This window comes from Pipistrellus kuhlii, unplaced genomic scaffold (genome assembly GCF_014108245.1).
Source record: "Pipistrellus kuhlii isolate mPipKuh1 unplaced genomic scaffold, mPipKuh1.p scaffold_m20_p_2, whole genome shotgun sequence".
NCBI classification, from domain to species: Eukaryota; Metazoa; Chordata; class Mammalia; order Chiroptera; family Vespertilionidae; genus Pipistrellus; species Pipistrellus kuhlii.
The window spans coordinates 167,519,306-167,543,059 of record NW_023425515.1 but is presented as its reverse complement, the minus strand read 5'-3'; the positions used below and the strand labels follow the sequence as shown (position 1 = coordinate 167,543,059).

Here is a 23,754-nt window from a genome sequence, read left to right as displayed (position 1 = left end):
AAAGTTTCCAGGGCTAATTCACGCAGGCTTTTCTTTTCCTATCACCCAATCAACCTATAGTATTCAATTAACAAAATTTGAGTATCCATATATGGAGCACCTACTGGGAGTTCAACAGTATGACTAACGCGAATATAAAGCAACAGCAAATACGTCTGAATGTAATCAAGTGTGAAATTACAGGTGCTAATAGCTTCAGAATCAATGAAGACTGACGTATAAGCAAATTCCAAAGTTCACAAGTCGCCGCGCTGTTGTCCTTCTAAACACTCCACCTGTGGATAGCAAGGACCCTAGCCTGGGCGGCTACGTTAGAATCAGAAGGGCCTGCAGAGTTCCATCTGCTTTGGGGGGAAGGAAGCTGAGGCCAGGCGTGGGAAAAGCCTCGGCAGATGGGCCTGGAACCTCCCCGCCTTGTTAGGTTCGGAAGGGAAGGGTGTCCTGAAGCTCCAAGGTGCCTTTGGAATCCGCGGAGTGCCAAGTGGCACAAGGGGCCCGGCTTCCCGGAGAGGCTAAGGTGCCTGACTTTATCACGACGAAGTGGCGAAATGGGGGGTAGGCGCGTGGGGGCGGGTCACGAGGCGCCATTCCCTGAGATCATGGGGCCCTTGGAATCCCTGGGCAGGGTCCAAGGCCGCAGGTCCTTGCTGACCTCCACAACAGAGCGCCACTCCCCAATGGCTGCTCCGAGGTGCAAGGCCACCCCGGAGTCGCTCCGAGACGCGGGCCGCTCCCCCACCCCCGCGGTTCAGAGGCAGAGCTCCGGGAGTCTCGGGGCACTACTTGTCCCAGCGGAGGGATCCCGCGCGTCCCCGCCGCCACCACGGCCGCGGAGGAGCCGTGACGCCGCCGACGCCGGGTCCGTGGCGCAGCGACGTCGCGGGAGGCGGAGGCGGGGCGGGCGGGAGGGAGGGGGAAGAACGGGTCGGGAAGTAGTTCCGGGTGCGCGGCCCCGGATGTTGGCTGCTCTCGCTGCCGCCACCGCTCTGGGCGCTGCTTGGGGCCTCGGCCGCTCGCACCAGGCGCCGTTGGGACCTTTCCCGGCGGGCGAAGACGCACGCAGCGGCCGGGGGCTCGGCCGGGCCGTCCCGGCCTGCGCAGCCTGAGGTGAGTGCCCGGCGCCGAGGCGGCCGAGCCGGGGCGGCGGGCGAGGAGGCGGGGCCGGGGCATCTCCCGGGACGGAGGCTGGGGCTGCCCTCCGCGAGACGCCCTCTCCCTTCTCTCCGCCGCGGACGCGCCGCGGGGTGGGCGGCGGGCGGAGCAGGGGGCGCCCCCCCTCCCGAGTCGGAGCTGGGGCCTTGGCGGTCGGCGAGGGCCGGTCCCTCCCTCCCCCGCGGCGCTTCTCAGCTGCTGCTGCCCCTCAGCCGGGAAGCGGCGGCTCTGCGCCTCCGCGCCTCCCGCCCCTCCCCCAGGCGGGGCTCGGGGGAGCCTCCCGGGGTTCCCGGGGGCGCCGAGACCGGGGACCGGGTGGTCTCCGTCTCTCCCCGGACCTGCCTCCGGCCTGGGCTAGCTCCCTGCCCCGGCACGATGCAGCCTCTTCCCCTCCAGCGTGCGGGCGCTTTTCAGGGGGCGAGGCGGGCAGGACCCCCTGCCTCGGGGTTGCCCTTTGGGGTGAGGAGGCCCGTGCGAGGGGCCTGCGTTCCCACCCATCCTGTGGCCGCGTCCTCTGCCGGCATTAGGACGGAGGCAGCAGCAGTTCCATGCGGACGTGTTGCTGTCCTGTGTGTGTTGCATCCTGCCCACGTGGTAGGGTGTTCCCTCCACCGCCCCCTATTCCCCCTCCCCCCCTCCATTTTTGCAGCTGGTGAGGGGGGAGGTTAACGGGGTAGTTTTCCCTCTGTGATTTCCTCCTGGTGGCATGGAAGGTGTTAGGGTCAGTTTTCTTTGCCGAGGCCTACTGTTGTTAGTTAGGTGGAAGGAGCGGGAGTTGTACTCGAAATTGGGACCAGCAGGGGACAACGGGGCTTAGTTTCATTGACATCTTTCCTCTCTTTAGTTGCTCTTGCTAACTGCTTAATCTTAGAGAGAGAATAAGCTCCAGCTGCTTAATGCATGGAGGTGCACTTGGCCGTTCTACTTTTTTTGTGTGTGTGGTCGGCGAAGGATTTTCTTTTCTGTGTTGTGCAATCTAGGTCTCTTGTTCCTGGTTGGATTCCTGAATGAGCTGTGCTGGGCTGGCCATGGAGTTAGTGGTCATCAGTTTTGTCGTTTCCTGACATTTATTTAAATTCTTCCTCCCCTCCCCCTTCTACTTTGTTTCCCATTGACACAAGCATGTGTGTCAGTCATGGAAGCTGTGTGCATAGTTCTTCACTTGCAAGGCAGCGCTAAATAGTTGCACTGAATCACTCATTTATTGGGAACTCTTTTATTGAACGTCTCCCCTGGCTGTTATTGAGTATCAGTGAGCTGTGTTTTTGGAAACTGGTTTTGAATAGCTTCTTTCCTTAATGTCTCTTCTAGGCTAAGGTTTCCATCTTTCTGTATTTATCGCTTTTGTGACCACAGATTGCCCTCTTAATAGGGGACAGGCCACAGTAGCAGTGAAATGAACCTTTTATTCCACCCAAGCCTGAGCAGATATTTATAGGAAAGTTGTAACTCCTCTCCATTTTTACGTTTGGGTGGCATATAGATATGCGATCGCATTTTTAATTTTTTTAAATAAACCTGAGACTTACAGTTTTATTTTGTGTCTCGGAATCTTCTTGGTTTTATGCTGCTGAAGATACTAGGATTTTGTAATGCTTTTATTAAGTATTTTTTGGATGGGGTCAGGACATGTTTATTTTAACTCCTTTTGGTTCAATAGTTCAGAAGTCTTAATATTTTGAAGACATTTTTTAGATTCCAAAATGGCCAGCATTCTTTTTTTGCTTTGTGCATTATATTAGGTCTAGTAATAATTAATATCGTTTTCTAATACTTTTTTAAATCGAATTTATTTAAACAATACAAAAAATTTAATCAACAATATAGTTGCCGTTGTTTTCTACTACTTGTGCCCAATGCTCAGGAAGCATTTTAATCCCTCTGTTGTAAAATTCTTGTGATTTTGATGCAAAAAATTCGGTCAATGCATTTTTGAGGCATTCTTCATTATTAAATTTTTTTCCAAGAAGAAAGTTTTGCAAAGAACGAAACAAATGGTAATCGGAAGGGGCAATATCAGGAGAATATGCAGGTTGAGGGAGAACTTCCCATTCCAACTGGCGCAGTTTTTCAGCAGTGATTCTTGCAGTATGCGGTCGTGCGTTATCGTGGTGAACAATTACGCCCTTCCGATTAATCAGCGCGGGTTCTTTTTCTCTTAAAGCTTGGGCTAACCTTTCCAATTGGGCACTATACACTGCACTTGGAATGGTTTGGTTAGATGGTAAAAGTTCATAATGAAGAATTCCTTTAAAATTCCACCAAACACACAACATCACTTTTTTCGCATGCAAGTCAGGTTTTGGCGTGGGCTGCGGAGCCCAACCAATTTTGTCCAACCATTGAGGCCACCTTTTCAAATTAACATACAGCACCCATTCTTCATCTCCGGTAACAATTTGCTCTAAAAACGGCAAACGGTTTTGACGAGAGGAGCGAACTGCAAATTGTGACTCTTTGATTACAGTTGTTGTCGGTCAACTCATGAGGAACCCATTTTCCAAACTTTTGGACTTTGCCAAGTGCACGCAATTGATTGGAAATTGTTTTCTGTGAACAATTTAAAGTTGTCGCAAGCTCTTGTTGGGTAATTCGAGGATTTTGCACCAAAAGAGCTTGAAGAGCTTCTTGATCAAAATTGGACACACGGCCTCGACCACTCTTGTCATCTAACGAAAAATTTCCCTCGCGAAATTTCTCAAACCAACGCTGGCATTTTCTGGCGCTAACTGCATCTTGACCAAGAGCACTACAGATGTTTTTTGCAGCCTCACTTGCTTTTCTTCCTAATTGGAACTCGTAAAGCATGCAGTGCCGAATATGCTCTTTATCCGCCATCTTCTTAGCCCTAGTTTTGCAACAAAAACCAAACCAAACACAAACTTTTTCAAGCAAAACTTGTTAATTGCACTTCACACGTTCTGTAGATACCACGTGTTTGAAGGTTATGTCAATACAAGTCAACGCCAAGCAAGATTTTAAACGAATGTTTAAAAACGACATTATTACTAGACCCAATATTTGAGTATATGTTCTTTTCTTTTTATCTGGTATATTCTCCTTTGTAAAATAAAAATATTTATTTATTTATTTATTTTTTAAAGAGAGAATCTTTTTTTAAATATATTTTTTATTGATTTTATACAGAGAGGAAGGGAGAGATAGAGTTAGAAACATCGATGAGAGAGAGTCCTCGATCAGCAGCCTCTTGCACACCCCCTACTGGGGATATGCCCGCAACCAAGGTACATGCCTTTGACCAGAATCGAACCCTGGACCCTTCAGTCCCCAAGCCGACGCTCTATCCATTGAGCCAAACCGGTCCCGGCAGTAAAATAAAAATATTTAAATGCAGATTCCATCTGCTTTCATCATGCTAAATATGGGTGGGACAGTGGAAAATAGAGAATGTTGTGATACATTCTGAGGCATTTTCTATTTTTTTAATTTTATTTATTTATTTTTTAAACAGTGTATGAAACCTCTTTTATTTACTTAAGGAAGCCTAGAACTTTATTTATTATTTTTTATCTATTATCACTTTATTATTATTATTTTTTTAATTTTTTAAAAATATATTTTATTGATTTTTTTTGCCCCCCCTCCCTCCCATACATACCCTCCCTCCCCAGAGCATTTTTTATTTTTATTTTTTATTTTTTAATATATATTTTATTGATTTTTCACAGAGAGGAAGAGAGAGGGATAGAGAGTTAGAAACATCGATGAGAGTATCATCGATCAGCTGCCTCTTGCACACCCCCTAGGTACATGCCCGGAACCAAGGTACATGCCCTTACCTGGAATCGAACCTGGGACCTTTCAGTCCACAGGCCGACGCTCTATCCACTGAGCCAAACCGGTCCCGGCATGAGGCATTTTTTTTTTAAAAGTAAGTCAGTCAGCATTTGTGTTCTGCAAAATCTTGTACTGTGTGTGAAGTAGCCTGTATGAAGGAGACACTAGAGATAAAATATGTAGTCTCTTCAAACGCTTCAACTTCTATTGAGGAAACAACGCTAATAATGTCCATTATTCGTAATTACCAAGTAACATCAAACTTTTGGAATAACAGTGCAACCAAAGTCAAAGATATAAGTGATATTTGAAAAACAGAAATTTCTAGGAGAGTGATGGTATTTGCAGCCAAGAAGTGGCAACATACAAAGATACCAAGCAGTTTGGTATGGAGAATGTGTATTGGTGAATAATAATAATTGAGTTTAGGATTGTTATTGGTGAAGAATGTGTCAATGATACAAGGTTTGGTTTGATGGGGTGTTGTAGTGGGTTCTAAAGAATGGGAGTAAGACGATGCATATTTCTGAGAGCGGTTTTTGTCTTAGCTGAGTAGTGTTCTGGGGTAGGAGAAGGGCGACTGCCTAGAATGCTCTTGGAGAATTTTAGGAATGAGATGACAAGGATCTGACGTAAGATAGTGATTATGGGTATAAAATAATAGATAACATTTATTGAGTACTTACAGTATGCTGGGCATTGTTGTAAGTTTTTTACATGCATTTACTTCATTAAATCTTCATAATAAGGTCTTCTTATTCCTATGGAGAAACTGGGTTACAGAGAGATTGACTTGTCCGAACTCCAACAGAGGAAGCAGTAGAGCCTACTAGGATTTGAACCCAGGCAATCTGGCTTTTGAACTTACGCATTTAATTATAATTTATACTATTGAGCTTATATGTTTAATTATAAATTAAACTGTCCTGCCCTAACCAGTTTGGCTCAGTGGATAGAATGTGGGCCTTTGGACTGAAGGCTCCCAGCCAGGTTTGATTCTGGTCAAGGGCATGTTCTTGGTTGTAGGCACATCCCCAGTAGTGAGTGTGCACGAGGCAGCTGATCGATGTTTCTCTCTCATTGATGTTTTTTAACTCTATTCCTCTCCCTTCCTCTCTGTAAAAACCAATAAAATGTTAGAAAAAAATAAACTGTCCTAAGAAAGTATAGAATATATAAAAAGGCATTTGTGTGAGTAAAAATTAATTTGAACTCATGATAATTGAATGTGGACAAAGATAAGAGAGCAAATAATACATTAAAGTAGAGCCTAGAGTCCTGGGAGGATGGCTGATAATAGTGAAGAAAATTGGAAAGTATCACTGTTCAGGAAAATGAGCTAAAGTTGTTCTGGGCAACACTTGATTGTGTTCAGTCAGTTTTTTCATTAGCACGCTATTCTCCTGCCACTCCTGATAGCCTTCTCTCCTTACTGGTTTGGTTCTGGAAATGCACATTTAGTTTAGTATTAATCTAAGCAAAACAATTAGAAAAACATCTGTTCAGAATAAAAAAGTGTATGTCACATTGCAAAGTCATAGAAATAGCATAGGAATTAGTTATTTTGGTTGAGCCACACCACTGCTTTCCAGGTTTAATGAAGATAATCAAGAACTGATTAGAGTAGAAGTATCTATTACATTCCTATAGAGGTGCAGTGTAGGTTGTGTACTGACCAAGCCTAAGGGTACTAATAAAAAACATTCGAGTAGATGAGGGTTGGGAGGGCAGTAGTTTGATGGTGAAAGCGCTTTGAGGTTTGGAACTTGGGGAGACATTATAGGCTAATAGGTAAAGCATTCTGAGAAGAGCCAAGAGGTACATCTGCCACAGAAGCCAAGGATAGGGACACTAGTGTGGTTGACAGTATCAGGGGTACTTCAAGTTCAGAAACAATGATCATGATGAAAAGATTACCGAACTACTAGTAAGACTAAGACCAGGAGGTAATTTGTAACCTTAGAATTTTGAAAGGAAGGATAAGAATAGATGCCAGATTTGTTTCCCATAAAAGGATTTGTAGTGACATTATGGTCTAGTGTAATTTGTAGCATTTTCTCCTGTTTCCTTCAGTCTTCATTCTTGTCCACATGTCAGAGCTAATCAGATATCAGGAAACTCACCTTTTTATTCATTTAAAAAGTCAAACTTGCGGCCCTAACCTGTTTGGCTCGGTGGATAAAGGGTCCTGTGTTCGATTCTAATCAAGGGCACATGGGGTGGGTTCAATCCCCAGTAGGGGGTGTGCAGGAGGCAGATGATCAATGATTCTCTCATTGATGTTTCTCTCTCCCTCTCCTTCTCAAATCAGTAAAAATATATTTTAAAAAAACCCCACAAAAACTTTGTTCTAAAGTCAGCGATTTTTATACTTTCATGGTTCTCTGAAACATAGATTTTTAGAAGTAGTATTGAGATATTATTCACATATTACATAATTGATCCATTTAAAGTATACTATTCAGTGGTTTTTAGTGTATGTATTTACTGAGTTATATAGCCATCACCAAATCTTTAGATATTTCATTATTCCAAATAACATTTGTACCTGATAGGTCACCCTGCCTCCCAGTGCCTCCCCGCCCCCCCCCCCCCCAAAAAAAAAAAAAAAAAAAAAGGCAACCACTAATGTACTTACCATCGTTATAGTTTTGCCTATTCTGGACATTTCAAATAAATGGGTCATACAATATATAGTCTTGTGTCTAGCTTCTTTCCCCAAAGCATAATGTTTCAAAGGTATCCACTTGTAGTTTATATTAGTATCTCATTTTTGTTTGTAAGTAATAGTCGTGTATGGCTGGCACACCTTTTATCTATTTAGTAGAGACCTGGTGCACGAAATTTGTGCACTCGGGGTAGGGGTTCCTCAGCCCAGCTTTGCCCTCTTGCAGTCTGGGAGCCCTCAGGGGATGTCTGATGGCTCCCTGTGGGGAGTGGGTCTAAGCTGTCAGTCGGACATCCTTAGAGTTACTGCGGAGGCAGGAGAGGCTTCTGCCACCACCACTACACTCACCAGCTGTGAGCCTGGCTTCTGGCTGCATGGTGCTTCCACTGTGGGAGTGCATTGATCATCAGGGGGCAGCACATTGAGTGTCTGCCCCTTGGTGGCCAGTATGCATCATAGCAACCAGTAGTTCCACCATGGTCGATTTGCATACTAGCCTTTTATTATATAGGATTCATCCATCCTTTTTTTTTTAAAAAAATATATTTTATTGCTTTTTTTACAGAGTAGGGAGAGAGATAGAGAGCTAGAAACATCGATGAGAGAGAAACATTGACCAGCTGCCTCTTGCACACCCCCCACCGGGGATGTGCCCACAACCAAAGTACATGCCCTTGACTGGAATTGAACCTGGGACTCTTCAGTCCGCAGACTGATGCTCTACCGCTGAGCCAAACCGGTTTCGACTTTTTTTTTTTTTTTTTTTAATATATATTTTATTGATATTTTACAGAGAGGAAGGGAGAGAGATAAGAGAGCTAGAAACGTCAATGAGAGAGAAACATCTACCAGCTGCCTCTTGCACACTCCCTACCGGGGATGTGCCCGCAACCAAGGTACATGCCCTTGACCGGAATCGAACCTGGGACCTTTCAGTCCGCAGGCTGACGCTCTATCCACTGAGCCAAACCGGTTTTGGCGGATTCATCCATCCCTTGATGGGCATTTGGGTTTTTTACTTTTTTTTTTTTTTAAAAAAAAAACAACCCTTCCCTACCTTTATTTTAATCCTCATCCTGCCAATTCTACTCTTCCCATGGCTTTTCTCTTAGAACATAACCTCCGCTCTGTATTCTACTAGGTATTAGAGATACAAAGATGAGTAAGATATGGCCCTTGAGCATATATATAGTGTTATGGTTTACAAGTTTTGTTTTCATACATTATCTCATTTGATTCAACAATAACCCTGACAGACAACATTTTTTAAGATGAAAAATTTGAAGTTTAGATTCCGTGACTTGCCGAAGTTTGCACACTTGTGGTTCAGTGGTTGAGCATTGATCTATGAAGCAAAGCAGGAGGTCACGGTTCAAATCCCAGTTGAGGGCATGCAGGAGGCAGCCAATGAATGACTCTCACCATTGATGTTTCTGTCTCTGTCTCCTTTTCCAATCCTCTCTGAAATCAATAAATATAAAAAAAGATTGCACACTTGTCAGTGATGGAACAATTTCAGGCGTCTTCAAACTACGGCCCGCGGGCCACATGCGGCCCGCAGAGGAGTCTGATCCGGCCCGCCAGGTTTTTTGGGCAGTGAGTGCAGCCGAGGTGTTACAGTAGGAATTAGTAGTTCATATAGTCCGGCCCTCCAGCTCTCTGAGGGACCGTGATCTGGCCCCCACTTTAAAAAGTTTGAGGACCCCTGAATTAGATAATCTTAGTCCATGCCCATTGCTATTTCTACTACTGTATGCTGCTATTTTAACATAAGGATCCCATATGAATTCTTAGAGAATTAGAGGGACTGGAAAGTCCCCTTACCTTGGGAGTCAGTAAGTTTTAATGTTTAATCTTCAGGACTTAAAATGATGCGATTTAATAAAACCAGATTCTGTCCTTGTTGCTCTGTGATTTAGATGTCATTAAATGTTTTGGTCCCCCCCCCCCCCCCCCCGAAATCTAGTGGACATTAATGTGATGATGATAAGTGTAGGGATAATAATAGCTAATATTTTTTGAGGCCTTACTATGGGCCCAAAAATGTTCTAAGTACCTTACATTTATTACTCATATAATCATAACTCTAAAAGGTAGATTTAAAAAAATCTTTATATTAATAGTTGAAAATGTTACATATGTCTCCTTTTTTCCTCCATTGACCCCTTGTAGCTCGCCCCCATGGTAGATTTTATTAAAATTTTATAGAAGAGTGCCACGATTGGCATAGCTAGGGTTCAGGATCTGAAGAAGGGGCTGACGCACAAATGAAAGCACTAGAGAAGAAATATGAATTATTAAGGGGTGGGGGGACCAAGTGGAGACCACTTTCTTGGAGAGGCACACTGAAACCTGGCCTTATCTGCTTTTTATTCAGTTTTAGATACACATCTTGCCCTCAATATGGCAAACAGGTAGCAGACAGACCGTCTCTAAGGTCAGTAAAGATCAGTAAGGTTCAGTAAACATTTATTTTGAGGCTATTAGGCCAGGAAATTGCTTCAAGCCACTGGTATCTCAAAATGAACAATGGTACACGACCTTCCGCGTTCCTTGGTACACTCTCATGATAGTATCTGCTGTGAGTGGCTTCCCGCAGGAGAGGAAATAGGCACAGAGTGGTTAAGGGAATATAGCTAGGACTGGAAAGTGCCGAAGTTTGAACCACTGCAGTTTGTTTTCAGAACTTAATGGCTATTTACTGTTTACTGTGTTGTGAATTAATAGAGGGTGATATTTCAAATTAAGGCATGACTGGAATATGAAGATTGGATTTTGAATATAGTTGGGGAAGCCAATAACAAAATTAAGTTGACATTGCATCCACATTTCTTTTAAATAGGAACATAATACTAAAGTGTACATGTTGTTTATGCATTCAGGTACATTTTTTGTTGTCCCTCCTAATAGCTTCTCAACTCAGAAATTGCATTATTTTCAGTGTTCTTCACTGCCGGCTTTGTTAGTCACTTAGCTTTCCACATAGCTACTATTCAGAAACCTTGGCTTGAGACAGCTAAAACTTGCTTTACTAAACTCTCAGCCTTTCTTTAACTGTGAATTTTTGTTTTCCACTTTGAACAGTCAGCCTTTCAGTTCTAGATGGAGGTGCTCTTTAACTTCCTCTGCCTCCAAACTCAGAAAACACCACAGTGATCTTTTTTAACAACTGTCAAAAAATTTGACCATCTTAATTGGCATAATTGGGTTTTAGTGCCCAAATAGCAAGAACCAAAGCACAGTGTTTTGGTTAAAGAGATTGACTTATACTGAAATTGGAAAAGACATCTGCTATACAGGGTTTTGGATTTAATAGAATTTGTTATAACCAGATCAGCAAAGCATTACTATGGGCCATCTGTTGGGATATGGAAATAGTTTGTTATATGTAACCAGATGTTGTATTTATATTTATAACAGTGGTATTGTACTTATTTTAAGTAACCTTTTGTAGATAGGTACTTTTGGCATCATCAGTTGATAACCTGAAAATGCAATGTCTTTTAAAGTGGTTATTACTTTCCTATAGTAAATTGAGACAAAGCATGAAACAGTACACGAGACTCACAATGTATTGTAACAACAAAACATAGGATAATCCTATCTAATAAAAGAGTAATGTGCAAATTGACCATGACTCCAACACACAAGATGGCTGCCCCCATGTGAACACAAGAAGGCCAACACAAGATGGCCAGGAGGAGAGGGCAGTTGGGATGGACCAGGCCTGCAAGGGAGGCAGTTGGGGGCGATCAAGTCTCATGGAGAGGGCAGTTAGGGGTGACCAGGCCTGCAGGAGAGGGCAATTAGGGGCAAACAGGTTGGCAGGGGAGTGATTAGGAGGTGATCAGGCTGGCAGCCAGAAGTGGTTAGGAGCAGCAATCAGGAAGGCAGGCAGGTGAGCAGTTGGGAGCCAGCAGTCCTGGATTGTGAGAGGGCAGTCAGACATCCCTTGAGGGGTCGCAGATTGGAGAGGATGCAGGCTGTGCTGAGGGACACCCCCTCCCTGTATACTAATTTTGTGCACTGGGCCTCTAGTTATGAATATAAGATAATTAGGACCATATTCAATAAGAACTCTTACTTTGATACCATTAACAGGTCTAGTTTCTGATAATTTTCAAACCACTCTGGTTTTTCTAAGAATTTTACCAGAAATCTAAAGTGATTTAATTTGGCATATTCAGACCTAAATTAATTACACTGTGCCATTTGGCTTATTTCTCATCATCAGCAGGTGAAGCAGTCTGTAATGGACTCAAACTTATGTGATACAAGAAGTGGAACTGTTGTTAGAACAGTCTTGGAAGACTCTTTTTCAAGTTGAATGCTAACAGTTTGGGGATGAGGAAAGCCCCTGAGTGGGAGTTTTTAGACAGAGTCTCTAGAAATTCAGCACATTGGCTGTCTTAGTTCTTTTGTGCTGCTGAACAAAATACCACAGACTGGATAGCTTATAAATAACAGGAATTTCTTGTTCATAGTTTTGGAGACTGGAAAGTCAAAGAAAAGGTGCCAGCATGATATTTTGGGTAGCGCCCTCTTTTTGGTTCATAGCTGGCACTTTCTTTCTGTGCCTTCACATTGTAGAAGGGACAAGGGATCCTTCTGGAGCCTCTTTTTGTAAGACACTAATTGCATTCATGAAGGCTCTACCCTGATAACCTAACCCCTTCCCAAAGACCTTACCTCCTAATATTATGTTTGGGGGTTAGAATTTTAATGCATGAACTTGGGTAGGGGATATAAACATTGAAATCATAGTATTGACTATTTTTTTCACTGTCTTCAAATCATATGTAGGGAGGGTCATGGATTCCATTGACGAGTTGACTGATTATATTGCAATATGATCCTGTGTTCGAAGAATACTTTACCTAGTGAAGTAACTTTTAATTAAGATTTCACCTGGAATACAAAACTGAAAGCTGTGACTAAAATTTACCTAGACAGAGTACTGTCTAGTGATATCAACAAAATAAGTTGTTCTCCTGATTGATTGCTAGGGTATGGTACTGATGTGCCCTTATTAAAGATTTTGGAAGTTAGAATCAACTTTTTCCTAAAGTTAAGACCTCGTCTTACTGTGTGTTAAAACAGATTTGTGAGAGGAATTGATGGGAAGACTTCCAGAACTTAATAATTTCAGTTTATGTTTGCTTACAGAAAGATGAGATTGGGAAGTGAGTACTGTGGTAGAAATATGTTATTAGATCCTAGATTTTGGCTGGTGGTTACATGGGTGCTTATTAAAGTATTAAATTTAACTAACAAGTTTCTGTGGCTTGGCCTATAGAACTTGGGGAAATTTATTACTGACTCAACAGCTAAATATTTTGTAGTCAGGAGCAGATTTACTCTTCTGAACGAAGATAAAGCAGACTGTCATGACAGGAGATAAACAATATATGGCATCAGTTTTTGCTACCGAGGATGGGTCTGTGTGTCTATGACAGGTTTTACCTGTCTACTTTGTTTAAGGAGGTATTAATGGTATTATTGCACCATGTGTATATATAGTAATCATCAGAAATGGCCTATTTGCCTATCAGGGAAGCCATATATACTTACAAATGGGTAATATACTAATTAGACTGGGAGACCTTCTAGAAGACCTTCCAGACGTTCTTCTGGACAAAGCCATGGTGGCGGGGCCGAGGTAGAGGCGGTAAGAGGCCAAGAGGTGAGGGCAGTTGTGGGTGATGAGGCCAGGATGGGACTGCAGTTGGGGGTGATCAGGTTGGTGTGGGGGGTAGTTAGGGGTGAGCAGACCAGCAGGGGAGACAGTTGGGTGTGAGCAGGCCATCAGTGGGGGTCAGTTGGGGGTGATCAAGATAGCGAGAGAGGGGCAGTTTGGAGTGAATGAACAGGCCAGCAGGGCAGCAATTGGGAGGAAGCAGGCCAGTGGGAGGAAGTGTGGAGGTGAGCAGGCCAGCAGAGGGGGCAGTTGGAGGCCTGCATACTGGCATGGGGGAGGGCAGTTGGGAGTGATCAGGCTGGCAGGGAGGCAGTTGGGGGCAAGCAGGCCAGTAAGCAGAGTGGTTAAGGGCAATCTGACAGGCAAGCAGGTGAGTGGTTAGGAGCCAGCAGTCCTGGATTGCAAGAGGGATGTCTGACTGCCGGTTTAGGCCCAATCCCTGTAAACCACCAGTAGGACATCCTTCGAGGGGTCCCAGATTGGAGAGGGTGCAGGCTGGGCTGAGGAACACCTCCCCCATGCCCACTCCTTACCCCTGTGCATGAATTTTGTGCACAGGGCCTCTAGTCCTATATAATAAAAGCCTACTATGCAAATCGACCAAAGGGTAGAATGACCAGCGGAACTGACCACCAGGGGGCAGATGCTCAATACAGGAGCTGCCCCAAGCCCGCAGGCCCCAGGCCAGCCAAGACAGGTGTGAGCAGGCTCCTCCCACCCCCACCCCCTGCCCCCGAATCGCCCTACAGTCTAGCCCTGATTGCCAGCCAGGCCTAGGGACCTTACCAGTGTATAAATTTCGTGTACAGGCCTCTAGAATTTTCTATTGTTATTACAGAGCATGCATGTTTTGGAAATATTTCCACCTTACATTTGAATAATAATTTTTGAAAAAACATTTTTTTCTGATCATATATATTTTGGAGACTCACAACAGCCTGTATTGTAGGTAGGGCAAGTAATATTCCTATTGACAAATGGCAAAGATACAAGCTAAGACTTAGTGTCTCACAGTCAATTTAGTAGTAGAGCAGAGAAAGGAACCCAGATCCTGCATTCTGTTTCTAGTCTTGTAACACTTTAGTAGGAAACTGACAAAGTTCTTATTTTGAATTTTTGAGTATAAATGAAAGATTATGGCCCCCAAAGGACTTGGGCTCCTTGTAACAACTCTTTTCTGTGGTAATATCAGCCTTGGGAATATAAAACTATTAGGAGCAACTTCTTCCCTTATTACTTTTTGGTCAATTTTCAGACATTGGATGCATTTTTACTTGGGCCTGCATTCTTTTTAGAATCTTAGAGGTAAGGAGGAATTGAAATCAGAAGGGAAGAATTACTAAATAGCAGGTTTGGCCTATTTTTATGGAAGTGTATGCCTATGGGGGTGCCTGGGTTAATGCCATAGGGCAGTGTTTCCCAAATTTCTCTCATGATGAGAATTGTGTGCAATTTTACCTATATGTTCCCAAAAATTCTAGTTTAGCACATCTTAGTTGGGATTCAGGAATCTGTAGTTTTAACAACTCCACCAGGTGATTCTCATCATGAGAGAAGTTTGGGAAACTGCCATAGGGTATTGTCTCTTGCTTGGTAGGTAGGAAGAATGACAGTATATAAAGAAATGATAACTTCATAGAAAAAAAGACTAGGAAAGAAAACATCACAATGGATAGTCTTTATTGCCTCCCTTGAACTTATTTATATATTCTAAGATATTTACAATGAGCATGTGTCTTTTAAAAAATGAGTTTTTTGACAGAAAGTGAGAGCGATAGACAGAAACATCGATGAGAGAGAAACATCCATCAGCTGCCTCGTGCACACCCCCTACCGGTGATGTGCTGCAACCAAGGTACATGCCCTTGACCGGAATCGAACCCGGGACCTTTCAGTCCACAGGCTGATGCTCTATCCACTGAGCCAAACGGTTTCGGATTCTTTTTTATAGTAAAAAAAAAAAGATAAACGTATAATTTTTGTGGTTCAAATGAGATTTTGGAAAAGTATAAGTGATAGCACATTTGAAGAGCAGTCTCACACTTGGTGCTATCAAAGTATTTTGTTTTCTAGGCAGTTATGTGAATAAGTAAGTTTGATAAATTAATTGCTTATGATCTTATGGATTGAGTTGTGGGTGTATTAAGTGCTTTGGATTTTTTTTTTGTATTATATTTTAGTTCAGCTGATTCAAGAAATTAATTTTAGTCCCCCAGAAGCAACCAAGACCTTAAGTTTACACACAGTAGTTACCTACCAGTAAATAACCTAAAAATAGCATACTGCTTTATAATGAAAACTAGGTTTGGGATCTATTCATGCTTCCATTTCATTATCAGGTTTCTAATAAAAAAACCACATTGTTAGTACTTCTTTAAGGTACTATTTTCACCCAGTGACATAGGACTCGTTAATTTCTCTCACTCATTTGTTCATTTATTCATCACCGGCTATGTCCTGGGCACTGTAATAGATGCTAAGGATACAAGTAAAAAGACAGTCCCTGCCAGAAAAAAACACTTATTTTTTAATTTGGGAGAGACATCTCAGAGAGATATTTGGCATATGGAGATATTCTGTAATATCTTGCTTTCTAGTTTTTAACTAGAAAGGCAGAATGACAGCTTGCTTGTTTGAAGAACAATGCATTTAGTGGTGTGAATAGATGGCCTTAAGAGGAGCTAATGGCTTCATAGTTATTTCTCTGACTGCAAAATATTGAAAAATCCTTGGTCTAAAGAATTTCCTTATGTAAGGAGCATTTCTTATTGAGGCAGATAATCTATGAATTCAAATTTATATCAGAGTTGTTTTGGGAGTGTTATTAAGAAACCTCTGTTGACTCTTCTAGGATGGAGACTAGTGTCTTTTTTGTGTCCTATCCACTGTACATGACATAATAGTTAATGAAAGAATTTGATGTTTAAGCTTAATTTTAAGAACTTTCATATTGATATAAATGTACCCAAAGTTACTTTATGTCTAATAGTTCCTAGATTGTTAAGAGGTAATCCTTTACTCAAGCCAGTGAGATAAACAACTTAAATATTTGACCTAGAGTCAGTCATTTGGCTACTTTTAGAACGACTGTAGTCACTGACAACTGTAAATAGTCTGCTTGTGGAGATGAAATTTGCTTCAAACTTCATCTTTCCCCCCCAATCCTTCTCTATAGAGATTAGTAGAGACCCAGTTTGCCTTTTTAAACAAAATAATCCTTCAAATATTTGAATGTTATTATTCATTTAGCAAACATTTCTTGCACCTAACATGCAAGATACCCTCCTGGGCATTGTGAAAAATCCAAAGCTAATCAGTTCCCAAAGAACTGATACAGAGAAAAAGCATGGTTTGTTGAAAAGAGAGTGCACGATATTTCCTTACGATAATCAAGAAAGAGTCATGGAAGAATAATGTTTGAATTAAGATTAGTGATGGGGCATTCTAGACTGAGCATAATAAAAAATCTAGAGAATGAAGAAACCCAGTAATGTAAGTTAGAGGAGTAGCCAAGAGGTCCAGGTTGGCTGTTTCACAAACTACGTTTCAGGATATTAAAAATGTTGTATCCATAACACCAGGAGGAGTGTATGGCAAATCATTGGGGCTCAATAAATATTGGTTGAATGAATAATGAATAAATGATCACATTTGGGAAATACTGAATTTCCTCTTTTTGAAGAATCACAAAGCACTTTAGGACATTGAACACTGATAAGTCCTTTAGAGGATGAAATACTGGCTTATCTCAAACTTATTTGACTATGGAATGCCTGTTAATTTTTGAAATCCTCCGGAAAATATTATTGGATTCTCTATGATAGAGATGGCATGGGAGGCTGGGAAGTGGTTTCTTCTCCAAACTAAACACACTCAGTTTCTTTAGCCATGTAACACTTGGCATTTGGGTTCTAAACTTACTAGTCTGATATCCCTCCCTGCAATCATTCTAGCTTGTAAGTGTTCTTTAAAATGAGGTGCTCCAAATAGAACACAATACTCCATCTGTGAATTAAGCAGTGAAGAGGACATGGGACTGTATATCTTCTTTGGATCTGGATAATATTCTTCTAATGAATTCTGAGATTGTATTTTGTTTCTTATTAGCAGCTGAGTCACTTTCTTGGCTCATAATAATTTCTCATATTAATTTACAAGAAGTTCTTTGAGTAGATTCAGAGAGATTTCCTATTAGTAGAGCTAATAAATGAATGCCTGTTTTCTTCTGATTGAGTCCAGGCTGTTTTCTCAGAAGTACCAGTCATTCTTAAGCTTCCTGAAATCTGAGAAAGAAAAGGAAAAGAGTTAATTGTACAATGCTGGATTTGACCAAGTAAAGTAATATCAAAAGTCCTACTGCATTGCTGAGTATATTCAAAAGTAGGTAAAATACAGTGATTTGCTATATCCCTCAGAGTCAACTATTATTAAGATATTTACCAATGTGTCTCAACTATTTTTTGCTTAAGTATTCTATTTTTTAAAACATACATTTTTTACAACATACACATTTTTTATTGATTCCAGAGAGGAAGGGAAAGGAAGAGAGAGAAACATCAATGATGAGAGATAATCATGGATTGGCTGCCTCCTAAAGGTCCCTTATTGGATCAAGCCCACAACCCAGGCATGTGCCCTTGACTGGAATAGAATCTGGGACCCTTCAGTCCACAGGCTGATGCTCTGTTCACTGAGCCAAACCAGCTAGGGCTGCTTAAGTATTTTATTTTATTTATTTTTAAAATTTTAATAAATCTTTATTGTTCAGATTAATACAATTGTTTATCTCCCCCCCCCCATAGTACCCCTCCACCCATTCCCACCCCACACTCTGCCCTTACCTCCCCCCCATTGTCCTCAGCCATATGTGTATGATTTTAGTTCAGTCTCTTCCTGTACCCCCCACACCCATTTCCCCCTGATAATTATCAATCCACTCCGTTTCTTTGCCCCTGATTCTATTATATTCATCAGTTTATTCTGTTCCTCAGATTTTTAATTCACTTGATTTTCATGTTCACTTGTTGATAGATATGTATTTGTTGTTCATAATTTTTATCTTTACCTTTTTCTTCTTCTTAAAGAATACCTTTCAGCATTTCATATAATACTGGTCTGGTGGTGATGAACTCCTTTGGTTTTTTTTTTTTTTTTTTTTTTTTTTAAATCTGTGAAGCTCTTTATCTGACCTTCGATTCTGAGTGATAACTTTGCTGGGTAGAGTAATCTTGGTTGTAGGTTCTTGCTATTCATCACTTTGAATATTTCTTGCCACTCCCATCTGGCCTGCATAGTTTCTGTTGAGAAATCAGCTGACAATCATATGGGTGCTCTCTTGTAGGTAATTGACTGTTTTTCTCTTGCTGCTTTTTAATATTTTCTCTTTGTCTTTTGCTCTTGGCATTTTAATTATGATGTGTCTTGGTGTGGTCCTCTTTGGATTCCGTTTGTTTGGTGTTCTGTGTGCTTCCTGTACTTGTAAGTCTATTTCTTTCACCAGGTGGGGGAAGTTTTTTGTTCAAATAGGTTTTCTTCAAATAGGTTTTCAGTATGTTGCTCTCTCTCTTTTTCTGGCACCCCCATAATTCTGATGTTGGTACACTGGAAGTTGTTCCAAAGGCTTCTTACACTATCTTCAAATTTTTGGGTTCTTTTTGCTTTATTTCCCGAGTGTCCTTTGCTTCTTTGTATTTCAAATCTTTGACTTGATTCTTGCATTTCTCTAGTCTGTTGTTGGGTCTCTGTATAATATTTTTTATTTCAGCCAGTGTATGTTTAATTTCTAGTTGGCCCTTTTTCATGTCCTTGAGGGTCTTGTTAAATTTATCGGCCTTTTCTAGGAAATCGTTGAAAAACCTATTTGATTTTGAATTCTATATCCAGTTGTTTGTTCTCCTCCATTTCTTTTATTTGTGGTCTGTTTCTTTGACTTGGCATTTTTGTTGCTTCCCTGAGTTGGTAGGGTAGCTTTGTATGCTAGGTTTCCTATATGGCCCGGTGGGTCAGCCTCCCCAGTTACCTGAGGTGGACATTCTTGGTGCTCTCCTTTGTGGACTGTGTGCACAGCCTTCCTATAGTTGTCTTTTTTTTTTTTTTTTAAACATATTTTTATTGATTTTTCAGAGAGAGGAAGAGAGAGGGATAGAGAGTTAGAAACATGGACGAGAGAGAATCATCGATCAGCTGCCTCTTGCACACCCCCTACCGGGGATGTGCCCGTAACCCAGGTACATGCCCTTGCCTGGAATCGAACCCGGGACCTTTCAGTCCACAGGCCGACACTCCATCCACTGAGCCAAACCGGTCCCGGCAGTTGTCTTAATTGTTGTTGGTATCAATGGGAGGACTGACCTCCAGGCCAATTGGCTGTATCAGCTGTGTCTACACCAGGAGACCTTCTGTATTGTAGACAGCCTTATAGGACCAGAGTTGCAAAATTGCAAAAGCCTCTGGGCTCAGCTTGGATGAGGCGGAGTCTCAGGGCTGAGCTGGCTTGGTTTCCTGTCAGCCCTGCCCTTGGTCATGTGCCTCCAGGCCTCTGCATTCCATGGATCCACTGAGTTTCCGCCTGACAGTCCAGATTCCCCCTGTAAGCGTGGGTCCTCCAGAGGCTTGCAGGGAACTGGGTTTCAGTACAGTTGGAACTGGGATTCAGTGCAGTCAGGAGCTTCTGACTCCTTCCGCTTTGGAAAGCCTGCGGCAACTTCCTCAGTCAGACCTCTCTGCGCTCACTCACCTGCACACACCTGCAGTCCCCTCCCCCCGAGTCTCCGAGTCTTTGAGTCTCTGTGTGCCTTTCTCTACAGTCCAGACTCCACCTGTATGAACCTGGGTCCAAGAGTTGTCAGCTGGAGCTAGGGTTCAGCGCAGTCAGACCTGGGGTTCAGTGCAGCTGGGGGTTTCCATTCCCCTTCTGCCAGCCAGGCACTCTGCTGCCCTTCCTCTCTGTGAGCGCGTCTCTGAACCTCAGTGACTTTGCAGCTCTTCTGATCCATGAGCTTTTCTCTTTCCTTCTATCGGGTCTAGTAATAATTAATGTCGTTTTTAAACATTCGTTTAAAATCTTGCTTGGCGTTGACTTGTATTGACATAACCTTCAAACACGTGGTATCTACAGAACGTGTGAAGTGCAATTAACAAGTTTTGCTTGAAAAAGTTTGTGTTTGGTTTGGTTTTTGTTGCAAAACTAGGGCTAAGAAGATGGCGGATAAAGAGCATATTCGGCACTGCATGCTTTACGAGTTCCAATTAGGAAGAAAAGCAAGTGAGGCTGCAAAAAACATCTGTAGTGCTCTTGGTCAAGATGCAGTTAGCGCCAGAAAATGCCAGCGTTGGTTTGAGAAATTTCGCAAGGGAAATTTTTCGTTAGATGACAAGAGTGGTCGAGGCCTTGTGTCCAATTTTGATCAAGAAGCTCTTCAAGCTCTTTTGGTGCAAAATCCTCGAATTACCCAACAAGAGCTTGCGACAACTTTAAATTGTTCACAGAAAACAATTTCCAATCAATTGCGTGCACTTGGCAAAGTCCAAAAGTTTGGAAAATGGGTTCCTCATGAGTTGACCGACAACAACCGTAATCAAAGAGTCACAATTTGCAGTTCGCTCCTCTCGTCAAAACCGTTTGCCGTTTTTAGAGCAAATTGTTACCGGAGATGAAGAATGGGTGCTGTATGTTAATTTGAAAAGGCGGCCTCAATGGTTGGACAAAAATGAGGCTCCGCAGCCCACGCCAAAACCTGACTTGCATGCGAAAAAAGTGATGTTGTGTGTTTGGTGGAATTTTAAAGGAATTCTTCATTATGAACTTTTACCATCTAACCAAACCATTCCAAGTGCAGTGTATAGTGCCCAATTGGAAAGGTTAGCCCAAGCTTTAAGAGAAAAAGAACCCGCGCTGATTAATCGGAAGGGCGTAATTGTTCACCACAATAACGCACGACCGCATAATGCAAGAATCACTGCTGAAAAACTGCGCCAGTTGGAATGGGAAGTTCTCCCTCAACCTGCATATTCTCCTGATATTGCCCCTTCCGATTACCATTTGTTTCGTTCTTTGCAAAACTTTCTTCTTGGAAAAAAATTTAATGAAGAATGCCTCAAAAATGCATTGATCGAATTTTTTGCATCAAAATCACAAGAATTTTACAACAGAGGGATTAAAATGCTTCCTGAGCATTGGGCACAAGTAGTAGAAAACAACGGCAACTATATTGTTGATTAAATTTTGTTGTATTGTTTAAATAAATTCAATTTAAAAAAGTATTAGAAAACGACATTAATTATAACTAGACCTAATAGTTGTAGAATTCCCACTCATCCAGCTTCCTGTGGTTTTGGATGATGTCTGTTCTGTCTTTTAGTTGTTTTGAAATTGTTGTGCACGACAACAGGTTAGGTGCTTACCTAGGCTGCCGTCTTTGTTTTCTTCTGCTTAAATATTTCCATCTCATAGTCTTTTCACCCTTACAAACTTCAGCATGCATCTACAAAAAATAGACATATTTCTATATAACCACATGCCATCATTGTACCTAATAAAATTGACAATATTTCCTAGGTGTCATCTAATATGATTTCATAATAAAATGTTCACAGTTTTAACGTGCATATTTATAACCTTTTTTTTTTCTTTTTGAATTTTGATTTCAGAGAGGAAGTGAAGGAGAGATAGAAACATCAGTGATGAGATAGCATCATCGATGGGCTGCCTCCTGCATGCCCCCTACTGGGAAGCAGGCTGAAACCCTGGCTTGTAACTGGAATCGAACCTTGACCTTCTGGTTCATAGGTCGATGGGCAGGCAAACATTTTGAAATATTTATTATGCACAAAATGTGTTAGGTGTTGTGGGACATAGAAAGGTTAATTTGACACGTACCTGGAACAATGGTAGAGATAGAAAGAACATGAAGCAGATTATTTACTTTCTGGTCAGGCTTTATTATATAGTCACGCCCCTTCTCACCTCCCCAAAGCTGCCAGTTGCAAATTCTTTATGCATTACTTTAATCATGTCCTGATCAGGGATTGTTTTGAATCAATTCAAACTAAACTGTTTTTGGCCTGTTACTCATTGGTTCTGTTAGCTCCCCTTTTAGTTAAAGTGGAACTCTTCAAGGCACAAACATCCTTTTTTTCTTTTACCAAGTTTATTGTGTAGAATTTTCATTTTTCAAGATAATGGACATTTTGGGAGCAGAAAGCTTATCTTATTTTTCTGTATAGTACTGGAAAGCATAATAATTACTCCTGGTACATAGGCCAGTGGGCTCTTAATGTCTACTACCCTCCCAGTGTCAGCAGAGCTTCTGCCAGTTAAGGGTGAGTAATCTAGGTCTGGGTCTCTTCTCTTACCTAAAAACCTCCTTTAACAAAGCCAATTTATTGTAGTAGTCTAAAACAGATGACAGATACATGGTTCACATGTTGCCACTTCCCCATCACCGTGTGCAAACTACTAATTGCTGGTTGTATTTAGACATGACCTTATCAGTGTAGCACTTCAGACAGCCACTACTATGGAGCATAATTGGCAAAATGATATGAATCTTTTTTGCTATCCTTATTTTAAACCAATAGCTTTCAAAGAAGTTGTGCATAAGAAACACCTGAGATACTTTTTTTAAAAAAAGTATTTTTTATTGATTTTTTTTACAGAGAGGAAGGGAGAGGGATAGAGAGTTAGAAACATCAGTGAGAGAGAGACATCCATCAGCTGCCTCCTGCACACCACCCACTGGGAATGTGCCCGCAACCAAGCTACATGCCCTTGACCGGAATCAAACCTGGGACCTTTCAGTCTGAAGGCTGACGCTCTATCCACTGAGCCAAACCGGTTTTGGCCTGAGATACTTTTAATTAATAGATTTCCTAGGTTTTACCCTAGACTCTTGAATCAGGATTTCTAGGAATAGGATAGAAAAGATTCTTTTTTTTTTTTTAAATTTTTAAAAAATTTTCTTTAAATGTAATAAATCTTTTTTGCTCAGATTAGTACAATTGTTTCTCCTTTTCTCCCCCATAGCTTCCTTCCTCCCGGTTCCGACCCCTCCCTCTACTTTTACCCCCCCACCCATTGTCCTCATCCATAGGTGTATGATTTTAGTTCAGTCTCTTTCTGCACCCCTCATACCTCTTTCCACCTGATAATTATCAATACACTCCTTTTTTTTTGCCCTGATTCACCAGTTTATTCTGTTTCTCAGATTTTTAATTTATTTGATTTTTAGATTCACTTGTTGTTATATATGTATTTGTTGATCATAATTTTTATCTTTACTTTTTTCTTCTTCCTCTTCTTTTTTTTAAATAAGTTTTTATTGTTCATATTATTACAAATGTTCCTTTTTTCCCCCCCACCATTGCTCTCCTCCACCAGGTTCCCACCCCACCCTCTGCCCTTTCCCCACTCCCCATTGTCCTCATCCATAGGTGCACA

General features: G+C 41.8%; 1 protein-coding gene across 5 annotated transcripts in view; it reads left to right on the top strand.

Annotated features, from left to right (window-relative positions):
- The first annotated feature begins 909 nt into the window (after window positions 1-909).
- The window catches only part of FOXJ3 (forkhead box J3), a 124,533-nt gene continuing 101,688 nt past the window's right edge, over window positions 910-23,754 (top strand). For 2 of the 5 annotated variants that reach the window (XM_036444310.2, XM_036444312.2), the window contains exon 1: window positions 930-1,107. Coding sequence is in view for 2 of the 5 variants with exons in the window: in XM_036444311.2 (XP_036300204.1) it covers window positions 1,701-1,746 (46 nt within the window). In the remaining 3 variants the exon portion in view is untranslated. Of the gene's footprint in view, window positions 1,108-1,685; window positions 1,747-23,754 lie in introns of those variants that run through there. The other 3 variants (XM_036444311.2, XM_036444309.2, XM_045584688.1) reach the window with 2 other exon arrangements.